The sequence below is a fragment of the Zootoca vivipara genome, chromosome 8, assembly GCF_963506605.1.
Source record: "Zootoca vivipara chromosome 8, rZooViv1.1, whole genome shotgun sequence".
In the NCBI taxonomy this organism is placed as follows: domain Eukaryota; kingdom Metazoa; phylum Chordata; class Lepidosauria; order Squamata; family Lacertidae; genus Zootoca; species Zootoca vivipara.
In genome coordinates this window covers 62,826,086-62,852,244 of record NC_083283.1, presented here as the reverse complement: position 1 = coordinate 62,852,244, position 26,159 = coordinate 62,826,086, and the positions used below count along the sequence as shown (strand labels likewise).

The window sequence follows — 26,159 nt, the reverse complement described above, 5'->3', positions numbered from 1 at the left end:
CGGCAGCGCTACTTCCGGTCCGATCCCTTATTTTTCAGGCAGGAACTTGGCAGTTATGACCCAAAACTGATTCACAGTTGAACAATTCACAAGGTATTAGTGACTTGTGATGGGGGGGGGGGAGTGTAGAAGAACCCAGTGGCAAATAGCAATTTGAGCTTTACTTGTATATATATTTATTCCAGGAGTTAAATTCCATCTACAGGAACATTAACTGGGCTGTTTCTCTGTATGTGTGTACATCACTTGGGGTTTTTTAAAGACTTCTTAACTGTACACACTCTGGTTGGCTGCTATTTGAGATGGTTTCAGTAAAAAGCATCATTAGGAAAGATATGTGATAATATATTTACAATGAACAATAAATTTACAGTGGACCACTCACACTTGTAAGACATCAGCCCAGACCAGGCATCCCCAAACTGCGGCCCTCCAGATGTTTTGGCCTACAACTCCCATGATCCCTAGCTAACAGGACCAGTGGTCAGGGATGATGGGAATTGTAGTCCAAAACAACTGGAGGGCCGAAGTTTGGGGATGCCTGGCCCAGACTATGTTGCCGAGCTGGACCTGGATACAGCTAAGTAAACCGTCAGAGAACAATGGACTTCATACCATCTACTCAATATAAAAACAAAAAGGAAGCTTCTCCTGTCTCCCCCACCCCACCAGCAAACAGTCTATTTCAGGCATCCCCAAACTTCGGCCCTCCAGATGTTTTGGACTACAATTCCCATCTTCCCCGACTACTGGTCCTGTTAGCTAGGGATCATGGGAGTTGTAGGCCAAAACATCTGGAGGGCCATAGTTTGGGGATGCCTGGTCTATTTCCCTACTCTTTATTTTAAAAAGCTACATTGATTGGGGTCAAACTTCCGTTTCACCAGTTCCTGTTCAAAATTATAGAGCACACCCTGGCAGGTGGGCAGGGTATCTACTGCAGGAAAGAGAATTAAAGATTCTTCTCATCTTAAAAAGAACTTTTAAGAGATACTGGTGCAACGTTATGATTTTAATCTATTACCATTTCTTTCCCCACGCTTTTTAGCCCGTTACTGAAAAAACATGGTATTCTTCGCCCCTCTCTTCTCCCATTTGCCCCTTCATCTGATTTGGGTGACCTCTACTATTTCCTCCGTCTTGCGCAATAAATAATGGGAGATGTCTAAAGCTCATCACAACAGCAAATAAGGTGCTGTATAACACATCATCCTCTCAAAATTGCCACAGCAGGAAGGACTGGCAGCCCATCCATTACCTACATTATTTCAGGAAGAAGCTTTCCCTATTTGTCCTTGGACATGGTAAGGCAGCAACTAAGGGATGGAATAAAGAGAGTGTTTTGATGTAGTGGTCTGAATCTTCTTCACAAGGACCTAGTCTTATTTGCCATTTTAAAGATGACACCCCTCCCCCTTTTCTAGGTAAAGAAAATAGCGAGGGTTATATCACACATTTAATATTCAGCATGTATTGTCCACTGTATGTAGGCATCCCATTGAACTGCAGTCATTCCTGGCTCTCTGCTACGACAAGTCTACGTGTGTTGGGAATTACAATTCGGGAACGAACATCTTACATTTTTATAGGTAAAAAAGTAGGCCATTCAGTGACAGCTGAGGCTAAAGGCCTAAGCCCTACATAATGAGAAGTACTGCAGAGAGAAGGCACAGTGGCGAGTACCGTAGTTCTTATCTGTGTATCTTTAGAGATTCCTGGCTGTTTCATTTTGCAAATACATACATATCAATCCCTTTTGAAGGCAGGAGACAGATTAATAAAAGGTTACAATATATGTGCTTGTTTTGGTACATCATGCTTCAAATGTCCACTTTTTCTAGGGTCTGTTCTAAATACATGCTTCTATTTTGTTTCCCTTTTGTGGAGTTGTTGGGGGTGCCTTGTAAAACCTTTTGTTAAGTCTGCACACCCCTCCAGCTGAGTTCTTCAGGTTTCGGAGTCTCTCTAGGAGTTTTTTTTTAAAAAAAACACTCTCAAGATGGTTAATGTACCTCGATATGAATGTGCATCTATGTAAATAGCTTCATGTAGCTTCATGCAGACACAAAATGTCATCTTCTCCTTTTGGAGTTGGAAAATCTGTGGCTTTCCAGTTTTTCTGGCCTCCATCTCCCATCAGCCCCTACCAGCATGGCTAATGGTGAGGGATTATGTGATCTGTAGTTGAACAACTGGAGAGCCATAGGTTCCTCATCTCTGGCATAAGCTAAGAAGAAAAGAATTTGGTAAAAGACAAAACCATACCTTTTTTTGAATATCTGGATACAGTACTGCAGTGACTGTAACAACTCATGAGATTATAAACCAATGTCAGGATTGCCTATATTTTTCAGTTGCAACCCAAGGAAGTGAAAACTGGGATTATGTGCAGCATTTAGCACCCTGCGAATTTTCATATTTGTTTAAAAGAAACTTCTAGCTCCTAAGTCTATATATAAGCTTAAATGTGTTAAGAAGTTAAAAGGGAAAGCTAAGTTAAGTAACAGGTAAAAGTTTGGCACGAACATTCTATATAACTCTAGTTCTCCATGATTTGCAGAGGCACAAGGAAAAGTGTAAAACAAGCAAATACACACATGTGCAGAATTTATTCACGTTGCGGAATTCAGCTTTTCATGGCACAGAATTTGTTAAAGTGCACAGTGTAGAAAGCGCTCCACTGAACGAGCCCATTTCTAAGCTAATTACAATATGCAATAATCAAAGTAATCCACCCTCCACTCTTTTAGCTACTTTCCCTGGTCCCACTCATTTCATTACAATATGGAGAGGTAGCAAGGAAATGAGTTGTCTGGTGCATTAAGACCTTCTTGATACTTTAATGTGAAGGATCATTCCTTAAGAATCAACGAGAGAGAGAAAATGCATAGACAGGAGGCTGGTTCCCTTAAACGTGTCTCAAAGCCATCCACTTTAAGAGAATTTCATTTTGCTTTTTCCTTCAGAAGAAAACCTTCAATACCAAAAACAATGGGAATAGAAGCTTTAAGACATTTTTTTTAATAAAAAAAATGAAAAAATAAAAAAGTTATGGCATAATTAAAACCTTGCCGGCATAACCTTTCAGTTTAGTCAATCAGGTTCTGATTAGTGTCTATCTTGTTTCAAAACAGTGTTACATTTAAATAAACCGATCCCAACAATAAAACACAAAGACCCACTTGATTTCAAGAGCAGCAGCGATTAAAATGCCCAAATTAATCACACACACCCTCTCCTATGTGCCCTATTTGGAGTGAAGATTTCAACAGCTCACACGAGAACCACTGTCCCTCAGAGCCCATCGTCAAATGCCATTATCCAGACCGGGCCCCCGCACAGGATGAGACCTGAGCGCTTCCAAGAGAGGGTTTTCACAGAGACGCTGGTGTCCGCCCTCTGCAACTCGACGAAATGCCTTTGACTCCTTTGGTTTTAGTATCATTCCCTTTGGAAAACAAGTCAACTGGAGACTATTGCAATGAAGTAACAGAAACAAACAGTCCAGCGCAAGACATGGCACAAGCCACTGTCTACACCGTTTGGGACAACGTCCTTGTCTGTTTTTCTTCGGTACATTTATTCCAGAGACTGCGCACTGAAGTGAGTCTGAGTTTATCCATGTTCTTGCTGTAAACATTGAGAAATATACCAAGGACAACCAGCAAGCCTGACCACACGTACCTAAAATGGAGAAAGAGGGGTGGAGTAACACATTAGCAACTGTATGTATGTATGGCAAGGGTCTTGTAGGAAGCAAAGCAGTAGTCCCAGAATTTAAAATTGAATTTGTAAAGGAGTGGAGGAATATGGTAGACCTAAAAAATTAGCTTCCTTAAGTATTCATCTGCCCCGGTAGCTCAAGTCAGTAGAGCTGAGACTCTTAATGTCAGGGCTGTGGGTTCAAGCCCCATGTTGGGCAAAAGATTCCTCCACTGCAGGGGGTTGGACCAGATGACCCTCGCGGTCCCTGCCAACTCTATGATTTATAATGCACCTTCTAATTTCCATATAGCAAGATGGATTTGTATTCTCTCCCAAACCAAGGTTTCCATTTATTTATTTCACACGTCAGTTCACTGCTATTACAAAATGTGCGTTTTCCAAATTTCGTGAGAACTAGGACATGTTTTCGCTCTAAAAATTGGGTGCACACTTCGCTGTTATACCTATAAAGGTTTATTCTTAGGGACAATAAGCACTGCCTGCCTTCTGAGCATCCCAACTGCTGTGTATGGGTCCTGGAAGGAAGGATGCCACACAGAAAAAAATGAGGCAGCTCCCTATGAACGGGGTGGGGGTGGGGAGAGAGACTGAGCCCCCCCCATCGTACCTGGTGGAGAGGTGGGGCAACATTATCAACCCTGGTGAAGACTGATTAGGAGATAAGAAGAAGAAGAGATTGGATTTGATATCCCACCTTTCACTCCCCTTAAGGAGTCTCAAAGTGGCTAACCATCTCCTTTTCCCTTCCTCCCCCCCCAACAAACACTCTGTGAGGTGAGTGAGGCTGAGAGAATTCAGAGAAGTGTGACTAGCCCAAGGTCACCCAGCAGCTGCATGTGGAGGAGCGGAGATGCGAACCCGGTTCACCAGATTACAAGTCCACCGCTCTTAACCACTACACCATGCTGGCTCCTGAACACATAATAAAGCACACATCTTCTTTGGGTGGGGCCTTAATTCATTTTAAAAGACCGTTTACATTTGTGATGGCATATAATTTTGGGGTTTCTGGCAAACAATGTAACAACCTCCCACTTATAGCCATGTATCAAATTAATTTATCCAAGTGCCCCTTAGTTCTGTTCTTGGTTCTGTCCTTCATGTCTTAAGCTCATGAGTCAAGGATGGAAGAAAAGGGGAAAACAGAAATCCCACTGTGGGTGTAGCAAAGCATAGGCTTGCTTATGTGGTGTAATGGTTAGAATGCAGGACTAGGACATGGGAGACCAGAGTTCAAATCCCTACTTGATCAGGAAGTTCAATGGGTGACCTTGGGCCAGTCACTAACCCTCAGCATTGTTGCAAGGAAAATATGGAGAAGGGAGAGCCATCTATGCTGCCTTGGGCTCCTTGGAGGAAAGGTGGGATACAAGTGGAAAATAAATTAATAAATAAACGATCCTTGCAGGTGGGCCATATATTATTAAAAAAAAATTATAGGATGCATTCGTGAATACATTTAAATCACAACATTATATACATTAGGTTACATTAATTAAAGTCAAAACATGTAGGTGGATACTTACTGGAATGTAAATGGCTTTGCAAAAAACAGAAAAGAAAGTACAATTGTCATTGCTTTTCTTCCTGTTGTGACTGAAGGAAAACAAGTCCATTAAACATTTGTCCCATCCCAACTAGAAATACAGTTTCAGTGCACCAGAACAGAAGCATCATGCAAAGGGTGGCAAACGCGTAATTACAACCTCGCGCCTTACTGCAGCTTGCATTTACTTGCAATAGACTGACATCATGGCCCCCAATACAGAGAAAGTTAGCTGCAATTTCAGCTCCACCCAAATGAACGGCTTTTAAGTTAGGTATCACCAACTTATTCTATTGTTTTCACATTTGATTTATTACTAATCTTCTCTGGATTTAGAGGGGTGGTGGTCACATGGGTGCCACAGTGCGTGGTCTATGGAACGCAAAGCATCAAGGTAAAGTTATTCCAATAATAACTTTATCAACATTCACCAGGCTGCAGACACAATATAAAAACCATAACTCTTTAAAAAAAGAGAGATAAAAAAAATCCGCTTGATCTAGAGCTCTGATCAAAGCTGGAAAAAAGTTCTCTCAGCTGGCATGATGATGTGCAATGCTTGAAGGTGCTTCTACAGGGGTACCAATGTTTTGGATACATGGTCGCCCAGAGGTGGTGAAGAAAAGGAACCAGAGAGACCAAAATCATTGCATGAGATCTCGTGTGTTTAACTACATAATATGGGCTTTAAATTTGTAGATCATTCAGCAAAAGGTTTAGTTGCTTAATCAATGGGGGACCAATTTTAATTAACAAGAGTACATTTTCATCGGCGAGGTTTCCAGTTGTATTCTTTACGCTTGTTTTGGTCATGATTCATTATTGCAATAGGGATTTTTTTATATTAAAAAAATGCATTAAAGGTAGTTTGCCTAACTGTGAGTGGTAAGGTTTGGTTCTATAATAAACTGCAAGTCTCTTCCTTCCTTCAGTATCTCAAAATGGCACCTACTGTCTAACCGATTCAACTGATTAACTGGGGGGAAAGGCAGATGATCAATCTATCAACTGGGTCGGTTGCTCTAATAAATCTTTCAGCATTGCTGGCTGGTTACTACGGATCCAGCCCATGGCAAGCTCCTCATCCCCAGCACCTTTAGGCATCTATACAACCAAGCAGACTTCACAGGGTCTATGACTGTGCATGCTGGAATTCCCCTGCAGGCACAACACGGTCAGCAAATTATGTTGCTCAGGCTGCCTGTCAGTCTTCAGCTTTAGCAGAAGATTTTGTAGTTATGAAGCCCTTTTTATAGGGCGGCTTATCAGCCTTTCACCATACCGTATATCTGTCTCATTCTGCCACAATCCCCTGCAATGAAATAATATGCAGCAGTAACACAGAACTTTTTTCCCCTTCCTTCTTCAATGGATAGCCAAAGCACTTCTTTATGGATGCGTTAAATATTTTATTCCCATTTTATAAAAAATGAAAAATGGAGGCACGAGAAGGTGAAGCGATTTGTCCAAGGTCATTCGGGTGTTTGTTGCTATAACTAAAAATGAGAGCTGGACATTAATTGGGGAGGAGGAGACTGTTCCTTCTATTTATGCTAAAAAAAATTAATAATAATAATAAAAACATTTTTTTCCCCAGGTCTCTTAACTGCATTTACCTAATGGCAGGGCTCAATGAAGGCTGACAATTGGGCAGCCTAATTCCACACTTTAGCTGCTGTGGTCTAAAGTGGAGACTTGTATAGCTGCCAAAACTGCATCCTCTGCTGGACAAATGGAGCAGTAATATGCAGCATTGGCCTGTGTGCCATTTAAACAACTATACTGCAGCATGCTTGGCGCTGGCACCAGTCAAAGTGACCGCAAAAGCCTTCAGAAACAATCAGGCAGATGGCAACCCTTTGTATCCTTGCTTACACGCTCCTTTCTAAACAGCTTTGCATATACAGCTGCTTCCAGGGAAGGCTGAAGTTGGAGATCCTGTGACTCTTCTAGATGTGTCTGGACCTCACCTCCCATGAGCCCTGACCACTGGCCATGCCAGTGGGGGCTGGTGGGGGCTTGGAGCCCAACATCTTGGGTGTGTGTGTAAATGATCCTTTTTAACTTCTCTAGGGTACAAGGCCGAGTGACCCATCTACTCACCAGTGCAACAGTAGGCTATCTGGTCCAATGTGGGTCATTTGATCATTCTATCCAAGTCTACTATGCTGTCAGGGGAAATTCTTGGATATGGATTTAAAGTAATGCAAATGTGCTTTTAATATACAAAGACTAGCCCCAGAAGTCTGTTTGATGTACTGTTCTAAAATAAATTTTATTAAGGTTTATAGAGAAAAAGGTAAAGCTTAATACCTTATCCCCCCAAACCAAGGCTTTTATCTGCTTGATAGATGTGTCTAGGATCCTTCTACAGCTTTTCACCCCACCCCCTTTCTAAGGTTAATATTTGGTCCCACCCACCACCAAATTAATTCCAGTATTGATTCTGAGAACATTTTATCATGCCTGTATAACAGAGCAGTGAATGTAATGCTACTGAATTGACAGAATTCTTATTCGTATATAATTGGAATCCTGTTGAAGTAAGGAAAAATGAAAGACACCCCCCCCCTCCCCAATTTACAGTCGAGGAGCTTAGAGATGCTATAATTTAATCATTTCTTTTTCTCTACCTCATTTGCTTTTATACACATTTCTTTTCCATTTAATACATATCTGCCGTGCATTTTTGAATTGCAAATGTGGTGGAAGGTGACATTTACCTCTGCTGCAATGATCTATGTATTTGTGCAAGCAGTCTTGTAGGTGGGAGCATTGGATCAAAACAAAAAAAGCGCTACGTATCTAAGACACACTACCCCTCACCACATGAACCCATTGAACCATTTACAGAACAAAAGAACAGGAGTCGGAGCAGAAATAATGTACAAGCTTTATCCCAAATCAGGTTTTTTTAAATTCAATTCGTCTATTAAAAAATGAACTAAAAAAATGAACTGTACCTGTTACAGCTAAAAGAGCTCCAAAGATTTTAATCAGGGCTAGGACAAAAGAGATTCCAAAATAGCCAGTCAAGGAGAACAAGAACGCGTAGCCGTATGTTTGAACCGGGTGCTACAGGAACAAACCAAAATATTAAACGGAGGAAGATGCAAGACAAAACCCGAGATACCGCAAAATGAAATACATGCCTTTTTAATCAACTGCCCGAACCAAAGTAACAAAATGTTAAATCACTCACGATTTTATTTATTCTTATTGGAAAATTGAGAAAAGTCCTAATGAAATGATAAAAAAAATTACTCCTGGACTTTTCGAAGAATAAAAGTAATTTCTGATGAGGCTGGGTAGATATACCCAAGTCAATGGATCGGAGAATCAACTTTATTGCACATTTGTTTGTTTGTTTGTTTATTTATTTATTGCGGTATTTATAAACCACCAACTCACAAGAAAAGTATCAAGTGCAGTGAAAATCATCAAAGCGTCATAAAAAAATGTTCAAGCAGGAATGCAAAGCCTAGTAATGTGATTTGGTCAAAAATAAGCTAATAGCACATGAATGGAAAATCACATTTTTTTAAATGGAAAAAAAATTATTTACCTTTGAGCAAAATGTTACTGCAGGGGTTAAGCCACTAGTGCATGTCAGTCCCAATAAAATATACAGGAAACCTATTGAATAGGAATACAAAACCTGGAATAGTTACAAAAACAAATTATTTTAATCTTGTGGTATTTTTAAAACGTCATCTATATTGTGTGCTCTATGAGCACATCTCTTTGCTGGAAGAATGTAATCTCTTTTGAAAGTTACGTTTTTCAAGTCTAATACAGGCAATAACCTCAGATATTAGCTTCTGAGTGACTTGCTTGATAAACACGCCTCAACTGGCAACTGATATACAGTTACAAGGTGATTCTCTGGTTAACAGCTCTGCCGTTTTATGCAGCCATGTTCTGAGTGATAGTTACAGTTATCATGAATTAAATGGCAATTGCGTGCATTGGCCTTACCCAAGTTACACAGCAGTAGTAGCTGGTTGTGAAGACAAATCTTTTAATTTTTAATAAAACTAAGTTGCACTCCGGTCTCTTATTTTTAAATTCACCGTTTCTCTTGCCATTAACTTAGGCCCGAGCAACAAATTTCCACTATTGCCAACAACCAGACAGGACTAATCCTGTACAGGCAACCCTCCATTTACGTGGGGGTTATGTTCCGAGGCACCACACGCTGAAGTGAAATTGCGTATATTTGAAACACTGTTGACAAAACCGGAAAACACTCTGTTCCACCCCTGCCCCACCCCATTCCTCAACGTTTTTGTGATGTTTTCAAGTCACTTCTGGGTTCAGTGCAATGCACATTTTTAAATCTCGGCTGGCTGACTTAATAGTAGACAGAAATAGAACAGAACTCCGCCCCACAGCTCCCATAGCTGAATGAAATTATAGAAGGGGAACATTTACCATTTCAGAGTTGGAGCCATTGTGCAGCTTCATAGCCTTTTCCTGCACGTTTCCTATAACGGCGTCTGCACAGAGGGCAAGGGATATAAGGACCACACCTTCAAGGAATCCGAAAAGGACATAACATAAAACAAAGCAATAGATTATACTCTAACTTTATGGATAGAATTCACTGTTGCATTAAGGGAATTGTTCTGTCAGAGCAAACGTTTTTGTCTGCCAGATCGAACTCTCTCTCCTCCTCACCAAAACTGGAATTGTCTCATTTGTGCAAGTGGGATGTCACAAATAAATATCGCCCATGGTTCTGCCGATGTAGAACTATTGGGAGTCATAGGTGCCAACTTCCTGGGGCCCTGGGTGCCTGAGCGCCCACAAAGTTCCCCATGAAGGGGTTGGGTACCCACAAAATTCTGTGCCAGGGTCATGGGGCCAATTTGGCACTCCTGATTGGAGTTTAGAAAACAAAACAAGGGCTATACATTCTCTTATTCTTTGCACTTTTAAAAATCTGTGTAAGACACGCTTTTTACATATGATGCAAAGAACAACACAAAAGCAACCATATTCTCCATTTTGATGGGGGAAGAGTAGAAGAGAAGACAAACATTTAGAGGGATATACTTTGTAATATATATTATTTCCAGATAGCAAAAAAAAAAAGAAGAAGCAACAATTGCTTGACATGCAACAACATTTTAAATCAATCAACTCAATTAATTAATAAAATTAACAGAATTTGTATTGCTGCATATTTAGGCTTATTGCGTTTCCCATTTTAATACACAACATTGCTTACCATGTTCTTCAATACTATTAAAAGAGCCTTAAATCTAATTTTCCAGCCTTTGATGGACACAATATGGGTGATACTGTTCACACATCCGATACTTTAAATTCACTCAGCTTTTATGCTTCTAACATACAAAAATTACAAGTTCCGTTTAACCTCAAAGCTCAGTTTTGTCTCCTTGGGCAAAAGCTGTCACATGTAAATAGATTTGCCCTTGACAATGTGAATGTTTAAAGAATTTTGATTAAATTATGCAACTCAAAAAATGCTTCAGCTAAGAATAATACAAGCTTGAGTGTAAATGCTTCCACAACAATTTGATTATAAACTAGTGAAAGGAAATCTAATATTATTTAGTGACCAGGAACTGGGCTGCATGCACTGCAAGGCAAGTTAAGAAATTGACATTGTGACTGACTTATGAAAACTTTATTTCAGCACAATGACAGCAAAACATTTTGCTTGAGACACATAATTTTTTAGCAGGACCCAAGGCAAATTGGAACACAATGGCCTTACTGGGATGTCAACAAAACCATAGCTTAGTGACGAGATCAAGCTGCAGTCTGTGCTGCTTGCTCACACAATTACAAGGAAGAATTTTGAAGCATTTGCTTAGGTTTGAAGTTGACTTGTGTTGTTAATATTAGCCACCGTTGACAATGCAATAAGCTACAGTTAAGCAGAAACAAAATTGAACAGTTCTGAATTCCTTGTGGAGGAGGGACAATGGGCAGAGTTTAACCTCAAGGCTTGTTTTGATTTGTTCATATCATGCTAAACTAGAAGTCAGTGCAAGGGTGGGTAACCTTAAGGTTCTTCATATTCCCCCACTTTGACAGGTGGGCATCTCCACCCATCATAATGACATCAGGTGAGTTATCCCACACACCTGTTAAAGGTGGTCCATGGGCTTGCGGGAAAATAGTGACTTCATGGCACTACTTCCCCATGGATAACTTTTCCAGCCAAACCAAGCAGGCTTGAACTTGGCTGAGGAACTTGGCCAAGTAGCTGAATCAGCTGCCACTCTACCTGCCCCACATATGACATTGGGGGAGAGCAGGTAGGTGCCATTTAGGGGGAATGATCTGGTGGGTTATATTTGGCCCACAGGCTGGTGGTTGCCCAACCCTGGTTTTAGTGTGACATCTGAACCGGCAGATTGAATTTCCTGCTGTAGCATTAACGTTATTTATTTACACCCTTACCATCCATGTACACAATGCTTTAAAGCAGAAGTGAAGAAAGGAAACCGACTCCCCGTTCTCCGGGGAATTTACATTTATATTTGGGCAGTGGCAAAACAGATGAAGGGCCAAGGCCAACATAAGAAATATGAGCAAATGCAGTTTACATAAACTTCATTGCATGGAGACTGGGGGTTAAAGCAAAAACTTCAGAGAAAAGGGAGGACACCTGGCACCATCCCTACAAGTTCAGGCTACTTTATTGTACTGATCCTTGGATTATAGGTTCCTCCTTCCATCTCCTAATGGGTTGACAATTCATTTCTCTTAAAAAAAAATCATCCTGATAAAAGTAGAAATATACAAGCCTGTTGCATTACAACTGGTAGTAAAGTAAAACCCTGGTTATAATTACTCAAGAGTCATAAACACCATTTCTCTCTCTCTCTTTTTTTTGTACAGCAAATACACACATGTAGAAACCAGCAATAATATTAAGCACTGAAGGAAAGAGATGGCTTTACATAGATTTTTTTTTTTTTGAAACAGACATATGGGATCAGCTTTGCCCTCATAGTTTCCTGCTTCATTAGGTATGCATCTTGTAAAGGTCGTGGAGTTCGACTGCTATTCAGCAAAGGGTTCCGCTTTACAGATCTCATTTTCCCGACTTTTTATTTTTTATTCTCCACATAGAAAATTGCATGCAAAAGTATATTCCCAGGCTGACTGCAAGTGAAGTATTGAATAATCAGGAAAAGTCTAATTTAAAATTGAAATTTTAATTAAAAAATAAACCTAGGATGCAATATGGAAAAGTACAGCATTCTGTTATACTGCGAGCAGAATGCAAAGGGGTATATGGCTGGCTGGCATTCCTTCAGGGGAATGGGTTCCAAACCTGACCTCTTCAACCATTATGAAAACAGCGTTTTCTTTTTCTTTGGTAAAATCAACAAGGAGGTTCTCCTTCACAAGCTCTACAGAAATTTTCTCAGTGGCTGTTAAGGCATAGCCCTAATTCTAGATCCATAATCCTAGATCCACTGGGATGAGAGAGTTAGGACATGGCAAATCTCCAGCTCAGCCAAGCAGGTTCCCAGTTCAGCTGGCCTATGCCAGTGTACGACCCCCACCCTGGCTCAGCTGGAGATACGCCAATTTTCCTCTGCAAAAACACATCAATTCCTATCAGAGTATGAATTTCCATTAAAGATTTTACCTGTTAAGTCAAAATTCGGTGCAATGGTGCTGTCAGCTAGAGTAAACCATATTAAGCCCAAGCTCATGCACACTGCAGCAGAAACGTCTGCAATATTGTAACGTTTTCCTGTGCAGGAAAGAAGGGAGAAGTGGACACCATGCAATGATGGAAGATTTAATTCTTCAGTTCATTTGGTACTGAGTGCACAGCAAGTAAACAAATATTCAATTCACCACCTAACTCAAGCTCTTGGGGCCAAATCCGAAATCTCATTATCAACCTTGTTGCTGCTTCAGTGTGGTCTTTTTCCACACTGGTGCAGTAACATACATAATAAAAAGAACCAATGGAAGGCTTGGATGGAGTTACACACTGCATCAGGGCACCCCCTTCCTGGGAGCCCAGTGTACACTCATCCTTTGGATCCTGAACGCCCTGGAACACAGACGTTTTGGCTCCCGAACGCCGCAAACCCGGAAGTGATTGTTCCAGTTTCCAAACCTTCTTTTGGAATCCGAATGTCCAACAGGGCTTCTGATTGGCTGCAGGAGCTTCCTGCAGCCAATCAGAAGCCGCGCTTTGGTTCCCAAATGTTTTGGAAGTCGAACGGACTTCTGGTACGGATTCCATTCGACTTCCAAGGTATGACAGCACTGGCATGAGAAGCATCCTTTGTCTCCATGGTACGTACATTTGCATGTGGATACCAAAATTTTGCAGGTGGTATGTTTCACCTCCCATTCTAGATGCTTTAAAGGTTTTAAGAAGTGCTGAGCCTAGAACAGGCATCCCCAAACTGCGGCCCTCCAGGTGTTTTGGCCTACAACTCCCATGATCCCTAGCTAAGAGGATCAGTGGTCAGGGATGATGGGAACTGTAGTCCAAAACATACGGAGGGCCGAAGTTTGGGGATGCCTGCCCTAAAATGTTCAGTTTAACCGGTAAAGAGGATTTCAAGTCTGAAATCAATCTCTGAAATCCAACTTCATTATCATTAAGTAAACCAACAATTATTGCTACTGTTTTCAGCTGTTTCACTCCACCATAACCAAATTCAAAAAAAACTAGCCAGCTGCACTAAAAGCAGCAGAATGCCAATTCAAAATGAGGTTTTCCTAGGTTTCCCATAGAGTAAAAATAACCCATATAAGTGAGCCTCTCCCCATCAAATGAAAGCAGTAGCACCTTGGGGATTTCATGAATAGAGTTAGTAGATAAATTATTCTAGGCTCAGGCAAGAAATGTCAAACTTTTTCAAAGTGAAGCTGCCACCACGAGCCTTCCCAAAAGCATTAACAAGACTCAACCCTGCAATGTTAACTTTTATTCAGTGGCTGAGGTGTAGTATGATCAGCACAAAAAAATGAAGGCTCTGGTCATATCCTTAAAGAAACAAAAAGACTGCCTTATTTGCCTCTCCTCCCCAAAAATAATTCAACAGAACAACACAATTATACCCACTTTCACCAAACTGTGCGCGTGTGTGAGAGAGAGTAATGGAGGAATATAGGTCTCAAGAGACACTCAATGCAAGTTCAGATAATAATTCTGCCTCAATTACCAGCTATCTACATTTCGGACAGTGTAAATCAGGAATGCAACAAAAATAGTTTCCCAATCACATTCTAAGATTCTCCACCCTACACATTGCTTCTAGGCCTCCTTTGCAGTTTTGTTTTGATTCATTTTGGTTATTGACTCAAATTCAAAATCAATCCAGGATTTGAAAGTAACTAAGACCTCTACAGTGAGGCAATGGATAGAGAGGGTTTAGGGAAGAGAAAATGAACCATTGCTGGGTCTTTGCAAGTTTATTTTCTGAAATGAATAGCATTCAATAGCAAGAATAAGGCATACCTTGTATAAAGACTCCTCCTATCATAACTGGGATCAGTTTACAGCACTTGAAGATTACTTGTGTAGGATAATTCAGATATCCTAAGGAGGTATTTGATAAACCCATTGTCCCCACTGTTAGAAAAGCTATTATCATGTAGGTTTTGCCTGGGATCCTGGAAAATATAAATGAAGCTCTGTATTGGGGAGCAAATGTCAACACTAAAAGAGAGGCTTTAATATTGTGGCACGTAAAGCTTATTTATCAAACTGGTGACTTTTCATGGAATTCAAAATAGTGCTGAAATATGAATTTATTATTTATTTAATTAGATATAACAAACCAGAAAACCTAACTACTGTAATATCATTTACTGACACTATGTTGGCGATTTATTCTATTTTACAACGGAAGATCTAAAAGCATGATGTTTCATGTCTTTCATTCATTGTCCTACATAGACATGCAGAATACAGTGGTACCTCTACTTACGAATAACTCTACTTACGAATGTTTCTTACGAATGTTTCTACTTACGAATGGAGCTCCGTCCGCCATCTTGGATGCGGTTTAGATAGGATTTTTTCTACTTACGAATTTTTTCTCCCAATGCATTCCTATGGGATTCGACTTACAATTTTTTTCTACTTACGAATGTGCGTTTGGAACACATTAAATTCGTAAGTAGAGTTTCCACTGTACAACATATTCTGTACCATTCAGTGGGATTAATCCAAAATAACTGCCCTGAGAACAGTGACTTTCCTGTAGGTTCAGATAATATAAAACCTCAAACCCCTGAACTCTACTTACTAAACAGCCCTAGAAAATTTTTTTCCGCCCAAAGAAGAGTTGGAATATCAACAGCCCACTTTCTTTTCTGAGTGGCCTTTGGACTGAACTGGAAGGCTGCTCCTACAGGTCTTCCAGATTTCAGGAGTAACTTCTTAGGAGTTACTGGATGGGAGATCTGTGATCTGTAAGGTCTGCTTCATGGATGGAAGCTTCCCATTCAGTCCATTGGATCCTAGTCTTTTTGCAGGAGTTTCCATTGTAACACTACTCAAATTTAGAAACTCTGGAATCAGCTGACATCTAGCATGTGATGTGAACAGATTATAAAAGCCACAAAGAAAAAACGATTCTTTTCCAGTATAAAATAAATGAGAAATGTATGCATCTGTTGCTATGCTTTTATTAATTTTAAAATTTGTGCCAATTAAGTGATCTTAAAGTAACTCCCCACATTAAGAGGGGAGGGAGAGAAATTCTACTTCATGGTCATTTTTCATTGGGCTGACAACTCCACAAGTCGACACCATGGGCATTGTCATGGAATCTCACTAAATCAGACAAAATGTTTAGAAAAAATATTTGACTGATTTCTGCCCCAATTCAACTTCACAAATCATTTCTGGTAAAATAGTTAATCAAATTTAACCCACATAATAATCTGAAAAAGTAAGACAATATAGATAATGTCATACCGTCTCCTTTTGTCCTGAATAAGCTGTAGTTCTATAAGTCCAAAAATGGAATAAAACCCAAATTGCACTAATGTAAGATACCACCCAAAGGGTTTAAAACCTTCCACTGAAAATATCAGTTCCTGGAAGAGGGAAAACAGGGAAACATTATATTTAAAACATTGCCTATGTGACCATGTTGTATATTTATTACTTTTAAAATTAGACTTACTCAGAAATGTGCTTTAACATTTTTTCCCTCCCAACTTAAGAATACTGAACAGAATTATCATTAGCTTAATGAATCTGGCTAGCCATCCTGTCAAGTTAAGACGTGGTATTAATTTGTATACTCTTTTTGACTTGGTTTTAATTCATGTACTTTGTTTTTCAACATCAGTGTGAAAAGCAAGCACCAGCATTAGATATCCTATTTTGTTGGCCCATTGGGTGGGTTTTAAATTCAGAGAAATGTCCCCTTCATCTACTCACCTCTTGTGCAAGACTCCAGCATCACATAAGTACCTAAGAAAAACCCTACTTGGTGAGTCCATCTAGGCCTGCCTTCCATTTCTAAGACTGATGAGACAAATATAGGGCACAAAGGCCCACTCTCAACTCTTTGCTCCTCAGCATCTAGATTCAGACTGCTTCTTAACATGGAGCTTCCATTTGGCTATCATATAGCCATTTATGTCTCTGGATTTGTCTAAACTCCTTTTAAAGACTTCTAAGTTATTGGCCATGTGAAGAAGTTCTTTGTTTAATCCATTCTGACTCTTATCAACCTGTTTCCTTGGGTGATCCCGAGTTCTAGTGTCATAAGAGAATTTTCTTTGTCCTTCCTCTACACCATTCATAACATTATAAACTCCTATCATGCCCTCCATCCCCTAGTCATATTTCCCCCCTCAACGACAAAGCATTAAATCATTTTAAACTTTACTAAGGTGGTAAGGAGCTCCAATCCGAGGGCCTTCTTAGTAGTGGCACCCGCCCTGTGGAATGCCTTTCCATCAGATATCAAAAACCAATTATATGACTTTCTGTAGACCTCTGAAGGCAGTCCTGTATCGGGAAGCTTTTAATGTCTTAAGTCTCATGTATTCTTTTATTTTCTCATGTATTCTTTTATATTCTGTTGAAAGCTGCCCAGAGTGGCTAGGGCAACCCAGTTAAATGGGTGGGGTAAAAGTAACAAATTATTATTACTATTTTCATTACCCTTTGCTACACCTTTTCCAGCCGGTGGTATATTTTTAGAGATGTGGCAACCAGAAGCGTACACATTATTCAGTGTGTTATTCCTATCAATCTGTTATGGGCACATTTTACTGGTGTTTTCTTTTAAATCTCTTTCCCTAATACTGTAACCTCAGACATGGCTTTGGGAGATTTTACTGAAGCTGCACACCAATTTGATGTTTCCATTCCATACACCAAGATCCCCAAATCTAATTCTTGTTACTCACGGCCGGTTCAGACCCCATCACTGTGTATGTGAAGAAGACAAGACAACAGGTCCCAAGTTGTGTCTTGCCAGCTGAAGCTAAGATCTGGGTCTGGCAAGATGGAAGACATCTCATGGTTCTACTGCCCTCAAGACATTCAAGATGATGGTAGTCTGGGAGAGGACATTCTCACCGACAGCGCTTAAATTGTGGGACTGCCTCCCCAAAGAGGTGTGTGTGTGTGTTGCATCTCCGCTATCTTGTTTATATGCTTTCTTTGATGAAGACACACCTTTTCACCCTGGACTTTGACAACTGACACTTCGACATTTTTAGGACCCACCCTACTCTTGTGGCTGTAATTTGTTTTAAGCTGTTTTCGATAATTGCATTTTCAAACTGCTGTGGCCTATCATGAAACCTTTGGGTGACGGGCAGGTAACAAATTAAGTAACAGTAGAAAATAAGCCCTCATATCTGCATCAAGCCACTACAGATTACAATAGAATTTTATTGAGTAATACATTATTCTGAAGAAGAGAACACAACAAACATTACCATAAACAGTGAATTACGACACTTACCTGCAGATATCCATAAATAAGATAAAACAGAAATACTCCAGAAACGCAAATGAAAAACTGGGTAGCCTTGTTAAATTTGCTGAGATTAATGCCTAGGACAACTACATCATCTACTGATTTGATGTGTGGTGACATAGCTTGGGACTTTGAAGGTACGCTGATAGAAACATACTTCCGAGAGGAATTGAATTTCAGATCCATAATTCCTAGCTTGCTGCATTCGGTGGCGATGGAATCTTTGATGTTTGTTTGAAAGCTGGAAGAAACAAGTTTAGACTGAATCATGACAGCGTTCAAATGAAAACCACGACAGCCCCATATTCCAAGCACATTTTTTAATTTTAATTGAATCAATCTAAATTGTAGAAGGATTTTTTAAATTCCATTATTATGGAAACCACCATGCCGACTGGTGCATGCTTGTTTACTCTGTCGGCATGGTGGTTTCTATAATAACAATAATAATAATGGAATTTCTATATGACTAAAATCTTTGATCCTGATTCTACAGAGGCAGCAGAATTAACTTAAGACTATAGGTAGGAAATTTGACAATTCCCAATTTTGTTGGCTAAACTTGACACAGCTGCTTAACAATCAAGCTTCAACAAATGTGAAGCCAGCACACTTCCCTTTTCTTGAAATTCAAGCACATCCACCTTGGATTCGCTAAAAAGGTGGGGGCAGATTTAAGATCAGTTATAATTTTGGCTGCCTCAGCCATCTTTCTGTTAAAATACACTTGCAGCAGGGGCATCCCATGTGCCCCCATAGTTGCTGGATAGAGAGAGTTCCCTGCTCTGCTACTATAAAATGGTATTCTTAATTTGTGAAACCAAAACGATGTGCACATTCTCATCTGTGAGTACAGGATAAACAATGAGAATTTAAACATTGTTGTATACTACCTTTCTTGCAAGGTGTTTTGAGTAAAAGAAACAGGTTAGAAAGTAAGGAACTATATAGGTATGTATTATGCAAGAAAAAAATGTATTTATTAAACAGAATGCCTAGCTGGATTTGTCAGTCATACACTGCTTCAAAACACTTAATACAGTAATTGCTAACTGTGTTACACGACGAGGTTTCCTGTTTTGCACCTTCAGGCTAAATATACTGCTCAGTCAATGCTCTCTAAAAGTTCCGACCAGCAGCTTAGCTAGGAGTTAGTAATTAATTTTCATTTGCCTGGATAGACTAGTAAAATGCAACTTTACGCATTTGGAGATTATCTATGGAAGTATGCCCTTTATAGTTCTTTACTTTGTGGTAAGTGTTTCTCCACCTAAGAGAACATTCCCCCAATAAAATGGATCCAAGTGGAGATTGCTACTGCACAAAGCTTGTGCTGTGTGAGCCTTCAGCGTGTGTTGACATCGCAATGCTTACAAACTCATATGAACGCATTACCGCTATGCTTATTCACTCCCATGCTTTCTTCCTTTCTTTTTTCCAGAGTTAAGATCACAAGTTGCCAAACAAATCCTCAGCTGTTCTTTCAAAAACAAGGCACACCGACCTTTTCATTTGCGGATGTGCTAAACTGACAGCTGCCATTGATGATTAAATAATGGATCTCTTGAAATGAGCACACATCTTAATAGAACATGTATCAACACATTTACTCTTCCCCCAAAATCTTTTTTCACTTGTCTCCTTTGTCCTTGTCACAAGCATGCTTACTGCTTCAAAAACAGATAAATTCTCTGTGTGTGCCAAACTGGGCATAGCTCCAGATGTAAAAAAAAAAAAAAAATCAGAATACCTGTCATCTTGGATGGAGGGTTAAAAAAGTCTGATCTCATATTTCTATAAAAAGTAGAGAACAGTGCCCCCACTGGTACATTCTTAGGTTTATTATGTGATGCATCTAGGAGCACATACTTATATCAACCACATGTTTGGAGATGTGTGTGATAGAAACATACGAAGCTGCCTTGCACTGAATCAGACCATTAGTACAACTAGCTTGGCAATGTCTACACTGACTGGCAGCAGGTCTCCATGGTTTCAGAAAGGGTTCTCTTCCAGTCCTGTCCAGAAATGTAATCTGGGCCCTTTTGCCTATGACCCTTGCCCGAGAAGGGTCAGCTAATTTTTTATGGAAAAGGTGCTGGGCATAGGAATGAGCACTTTTCCCTGTGAGAGTTGACCACAAATCACTTCTGTGGCAGGGACTCTGCACAAACTCTGCACCACCTGTTGACAACACATCTTGGCCACCCTCCTTGGTCACACGCATTCCAACTTGTCAACATCCTTCTTAAATTGTGGTGCCCACAATTGGACACTGTATTCCAGGTGTGGTCTGACCGTGGCAGAATAGAGTAGCGTTAACACTTCCCTTGATCTGGACACTATAGTTCTGTTGATGCAGCCTAGAAAAGCATTAGCCTTTTTTTCTTTCTGCTGCATCAAATATCTAAAGGGCTGTCATGGAAGATGGATCAAACTTGTTTTCTCCTGCTCCAGAGGGTAGGACCCAAACCAATGGATTCAAGTTACCATACAAAAAAAAAAGGAGATTCCGACTAAACATCAGGAAGAATCTTCTGAGAGTAAGAGCTGTTTGACAGTGCAATGGACTTCCTTGGCTAGTGGTGTACTCTTTTTGGTGGAGATTTTTAAGCAGAGGTTGGATGGCCATATGTCATTGATGCTTTAACTGAGATTCCTGCATTGTAGGGGGTGGACTTGGGGTTCCTTCCAACTTTACAATTTTAAGATTCTATGAAGAGGATGCTAGCTCTTTGTATATTTTGTGTCCTGCCTCTCAACAGCAGGTGAAACATGTTTAAACAGAGATACAATTTTAACATGGTTTTTTTTTTGGGGGGGGGGTAATATTGTTTCTTTTTGTCTTTTGTTGTTTTTGTTGTGAGCTGTTTTGGGTGGGCATTTGCCCAGAAAAGTGGCAAGAAAATGTTTTGATTAAAAAAAACAGAGAGGCATGCAGCTCAGTGGCAACATGAAACTTATTGTCCCAATGTTTTCCCATATACACATAACAGTTGCTTGTAAGAATGTAAATGTAAGTACAAATGGGTAGTGTAAAGTGCACAAGGGCGAAGAAATCAATACTGGGCTACAATTCTAACTTATCTGAAAGGAATTCTCATAGAACTCAATCTCGCAGGTCATTTCTTAGTGTCTAGGATTCGGCTGCAAGCAAATCTTGAATATGCATTTTCCATTAAAGGTAATTTGGAACTAATGTTTTCACCAAAATATCCTCCACCATCAAATTAAGAGTTTTATACAGACATAATTCTTATTGTCCTTCCATTATGACAGGAACGTCTCAATCTGGTGTGGCTATACTGTGGCAAGGCAGAAATGGCTCTAGGATTGCCAAACACATCAACCACGACACAGTTCCTTGCTTTAACAGCTGAAAAGACAGGAATTCACCAAGTGTCCCTTTTCCCAACAAGAATATGTAGCAGTGGGCATATTTCATTCTGTTACAGTGTTGTTCAAAGGCACAATGGCCTGGTTCACAGGTCATGATTTCATGTGAATGCGGCGGCGGGGTTCCAGGGAGGAGATCAGAGGCATTTCATTCCTCCAACACTAATGGATCCTGGTGGGTCACACACACTTTGCAAAGGAGCAAACTGTTTTTCTCTTATCTCCACATCCCCCCTCCTTCCCCCTCCTCCAATCTTGCTTTGGCACTGAGATTTCAGGTAGAAATTTCATGGCAAATGCATGGGTGGAAGGATGCAAGAAAATAACTGGTAGGAAACAAGTTGTTTTCCTCCCCGCTCCTTCAACACACAAAAAGTTTGTGACCCATTCAGAATCACCTGGCGGTGGTGCAAACCCAGTTACGCAACAACAGCAACTTCTAAGCATATCTGCCGCTGCTTTACATCCCATCTTTTCCAAGAAAGAGAAGCTTATGGTGCTACCTGCTGCTCTCCCGCCCACCACACAACCCCAGTCCACTTTGACTAGCCCACTTCTCCTTTGACATCTTGCCTTGCCTTCTGCAGCTGCCATACAGCAAGGGTGAGGGAATGAAAGTCCCATTCTCTCCCAACCCTTTCAGAAAGATAAAAGCCACACCTGAATGGGTGGCTGAGGGATGGAGCCCAGGATCTCCTTCCACTTTTGCAGAGAGGACATTGCTGCCATGTGGCAGACAGGTGGAGGATAGAGCCCCGCGGCCTCTCTACCCCTCACATAAGAAAGAAAGCTAGTTGGCCTGCCTTGCCGCTGCCATGCAGATGGGCAAGGGGTGGTGCCCTTGGTCTTCTTAAGCCACAGGGGGAAAAAAGCACCATCTTTTATGCGCTTTGCAGTTTCCTCTCCTTGCACCAGCTTTGGGAAGGGAATGAATTTCTGTCATGAAATTATGAAACAGGAAATGTTAAGAGTTGCATATGAGGCAATATGCACCCTGCTTTCAGAAGTGGCTGCAGAGCTGGCCCAAGACATTTTGCTCCCTGAGGCAAAGCGGCAAATGGTGTCTCCGCGGCCAACCTTGCACAGCCAGCCAAGTTATTTTGGTGCCAAGGCAATAATAATAATAATAATAATAATGGCAATCACTTTCCCACTCAGACAGTAAGAACACAACAAATCACAAACCCATTTGCTACCTTTTCATTAAGGCAACCGAAAGCAGCTTCCTCAACTCTTCCCAATAGAAGGGGCAGCCCAGAGCCATTTTGCGCAAGTTACTCTGAGCGTAAGCTACTTATGGGTAAGTGCACCTAAGCTGTTTGCCAGGTTGATGGCTTGAGCGCACCTAGGGGTTGGACTAGCTGACCCTAGGGACCACTTCCAACTCAACAATTCTCTGATTCTACTTTCCTAGCCCCAACACTAAATCTAGAATTCCTGATTCGAGAACCTCCCTTAGGCCATCTCCAGACTGAAGCCACCCACCCCTCCTGCCCTTCTCCCCCTTTCCAAATCTGTCGATGGGAAACAGGACTGCAGGGAGGGAGAGCAGCCGCGCTGGAGCAATACCCGTTTTGTTTCTGTTTCCTTCGGAGCATAAGCTTGAAAATGCAATGCTAAATCCTTTTACACCTTCAAACAAACAAAACACAGACGATTCACACTTTTTAAATAATAATAATAATAATAATAATAATAATAATAATAATAGGGAAATCGCTTCTGTTTCTTTCAGAGCTCAAGCCTGAAAATGCAATGTTTTTAAACGGTTTAAAAGAAATGCTGTTTGCAAATAAAAGGTGTGGAAAAGGAGGAAAGCCTCTGGCTGTTAAAGCAGAAGGTTGGTGGTTCGAGGCCACCCAGGGTCGGCGGTGGGAACGATTCCTGGGTCGCAGGGGGTTGGGGTTGGACTAGATGACCCTTGGGGATCCCTTCTGTGATTCTAGGGCAGCCGCGGGAGGAGGAAGCCGCAAGAAGAAACAGCCGCGGACCACCCCCACCCCACCCCGGCCAGGCGTGGCTCAGCCTCTCCCTTCCCCGCCCAACTTCGGGAGATGCCCTCCCGGAAGCGGCCCTCCCATCCCGCCGCCGCCTCCTCCCCCCGCGCCCATGCCTGTACCTGAACCCGCAGAGGCGGGCTGGATGGGGCCGTGGCGGGGAAGAGGAGCGCAGGCAAGCCGGACACCGTCGCTCCGGCCCCCGCCGCCGCCGCCGCTCCCCCTTAAGCGGCCAAAATGGCGGGGAGCGCCGAGCTCATCGAGCTGCCGCCGCCGCCGCGCGTCGGGTTGGTTGCTCGGCGCTCTTCCGGCTCGGCCTGGCGCCGCTCGCCGCGGCTTGGAAGCGGCCTTTCAAAGCTGGAGCTCGCGGCACTGGCGCTGCCTCTGCCTTGCGCGGGCGGGGCGGGCGAGAGCCACGTCGGCCCTGCTGCGCTCATCGAGCTAGACACGTTTCCAGGGATCCAGGCGCTGCTCTGTGCATGCTCCCTCCCGCCTGTCTTTCTCCACTACCTTGTTGCCGTCGTCGTCGTCGTCGTCGTCGTCGTCTTCTTCTTCTTCTTCTTCTTCTTCTTCTTCTTCTTCTTCTTCTTCTTCTTCTTCTTCTTCTTCTTCTTCTTCTTCTTCTTCTTCTTCTTCTTCTTCTTCTTCTTCTTCTTCTTCTTCTTCTTCTTCTTCTTCTTCTTCTTCTTCTTCTTCTTCTTCTATGCCTTATGTTGTACTATGTATATATATATGTAGACATACACACACACACACATACATTTTTTTATTACATTTTCTGTTTTACAATTTAAAATGCTCATTTTAACATCCTTAAAATATCAGTGACTTCCCTTCTCTTTCCATGGTTCATTTTGCATATCACAAATCCTTGCATAATTTACAAAAACCAAACCGTTCAATGTTCCATTATTGCATCCATCAAAACTAATTTACACTGTTGAATTTATCTTAACGCTGCCGACGTTTTCAGGTGTACACAATTATTTCCCATATATTCAATAAACGTTTTACAATCTTCTCTAAACGTATGTTCTTACTGTTCTCTTATTCTACATATTAAGTCTGCAAGTTGCATATTTTGTCAGTTTAAGTTGCCATTCTTCTTTGGTTGGGACCTCACTCATTTTCCATTTTTGGGCTAACAAAAAAAAAAGTTTTTCAATTTTTTATGTGCTGTAAACCACCCAGAGTGGCTGGGGAAACCCAGCGTGCTCTGGTCCATGGGGTCACGAAGAGTCAGACACGACTAAACGAGTAAACAACAACAACAAAAGCTCAGTTGATAGAGTATGAGACTCATAATTTAAGCCCCAAGTTGGGCAAAAGTTTCCTGCATTACAGGGGGTTGGACTAGTCAGGCATCCTCAAACTCGGCCCTCTAGATGTTTTGGGACTACAACTCCCATCGCCCCTAGCTAACAGGACCAGTGGTCAAGGATGATGGGAATTGTAGTCCAAAAACATTTGGATGGCCGAGTTTGGGGATGCCTGGACTACGGTAGATGGTCCTTCTGGTCCCTTCCACTCTAGGATTCTATTATTATTGTTCGTGTCCCTGGGGTTAAACAGTTTGTGTTGATTGCTGCTGGGACTGAAATGCATTGCACGTCACAGAAGAAACTTTTCGGAATAGCTTTCCATCTATGCAGGTTGCCCAAGCCTGGCTCCCGTGTCTCCTGACCTGGGAGTAAGTCTTGTTGTAGCTGGGCTCGTTTCTTTCTCTTGGGACGCCTTTCAGGTCACTTGCCACTCTGGATAAAGTGAGGGGCAGTCTGGTTTTATGTCCTTCGTACTTTTGAACTTTTCACCCAAGTCACTTGTCATTCTGGACAAATCATTGTTTATTATTATTAGTTTTATTTATTACATTTGTCGGCTGCCCTTCATTGGTAGATCTCGGGGCAGTTCGGAGCATAAAATCACACCATAAAAAGCACAAAATACATAATAAAAACAAAGCCAAACCTATAGTCCCCTCCCTCCCACATCACATTTAAAAGGGCATCAGATGTCAATTAGCCAAAGGCCTGGTTGAAGAGGGACGTTTTCACCTGTATAATGATCGCGCCAGGTGAACCTCCCTGTGGAGAGCATTCCACAAACAGAGCCAAATAAGTGAATTTATATGATTTGTGCTTCTTTCAGAGTTCAATCATGGTGCAACCCTGATTAACAACTGGAGAAACCATTACACTGAATTTGAAGCGCCAACTTACAGGGCAAGTGTATGCGTTAAGAAATAAGTCCCGTTGTACAATTATTCCATGCAGCCTCCGTCAACATGCTGTTCCCCACATCCCACAGCTCTGGGGTGCAGTATGGTTTCAATTTGGACAGGGGACCGCATGTTGACATTCCTGCATTGCAGAGGGATGGACTAGATGACTCTCAGATGACCCTCAGGGTCCCTTCCAACTCTACAATTCTATAATTCTGTGGTTCTATGCTGCTTTGCTAGATAGCAGCAAAACGGCGAATTCAAAGTTCTGTGCAGCTTGAAAATGGCACAGCACTGAA

General features: G+C 41.4%; 1 protein-coding gene across 1 annotated transcript; it reads right to left on the bottom strand.

Annotated features, from left to right (window-relative positions):
* Positions 1 to 2,590: 2,590 nt before the first annotated feature.
* Positions 2,591 to 23,877, bottom strand: SLC35B3 (solute carrier family 35 member B3). Its single transcript, XM_035125525.2, has 10 exons — positions 23,762 to 23,877; positions 18,232 to 18,487; positions 16,218 to 16,339; positions 14,751 to 14,905; positions 12,912 to 13,019; positions 9,707 to 9,804; positions 8,838 to 8,930; positions 8,236 to 8,347; positions 5,253 to 5,322; positions 2,591 to 3,684 (listed from the first exon to the last, which is right to left on the bottom strand). The coding sequence occupies exons 2-10, from the start codon at positions 18,430 to 18,432 to the stop codon at positions 3,534 to 3,536; spliced, it is 1,110 nt and encodes a 369-aa protein (XP_034981416.1). The 5' UTR covers positions 18,433 to 18,487; positions 23,762 to 23,877; the 3' UTR covers positions 2,591 to 3,533.
* Between the last annotated feature and the right edge of the window lie 2,282 nt (positions 23,878 to 26,159).

What these genes read in the sequence shown, in the direction of transcription:
- SLC35B3 (XM_035125525.2), bottom strand. Translation starts at nt 18,432, where the DNA reads ATGGATCTGAAATTCAATTCCTCTCGGAAGTATGTTTCTATCAGCGTA. An exon ending in ACCGAATTTTGACTTAACAG is followed by an intron (nt 9,805 to 12,911) that starts GTAAAATCTTTA and finishes GATTCCTTGAAG; the next exon opens with GTGTGGTCCTTATATCCCTT. An exon ending in CAGTAACATTTTGCTCAAAG is followed by an intron (nt 8,348 to 8,837) that starts GTAAATAATTTT and finishes TTGTTCCTGTAG; the next exon opens with CACCCGGTTCAAACATACGG.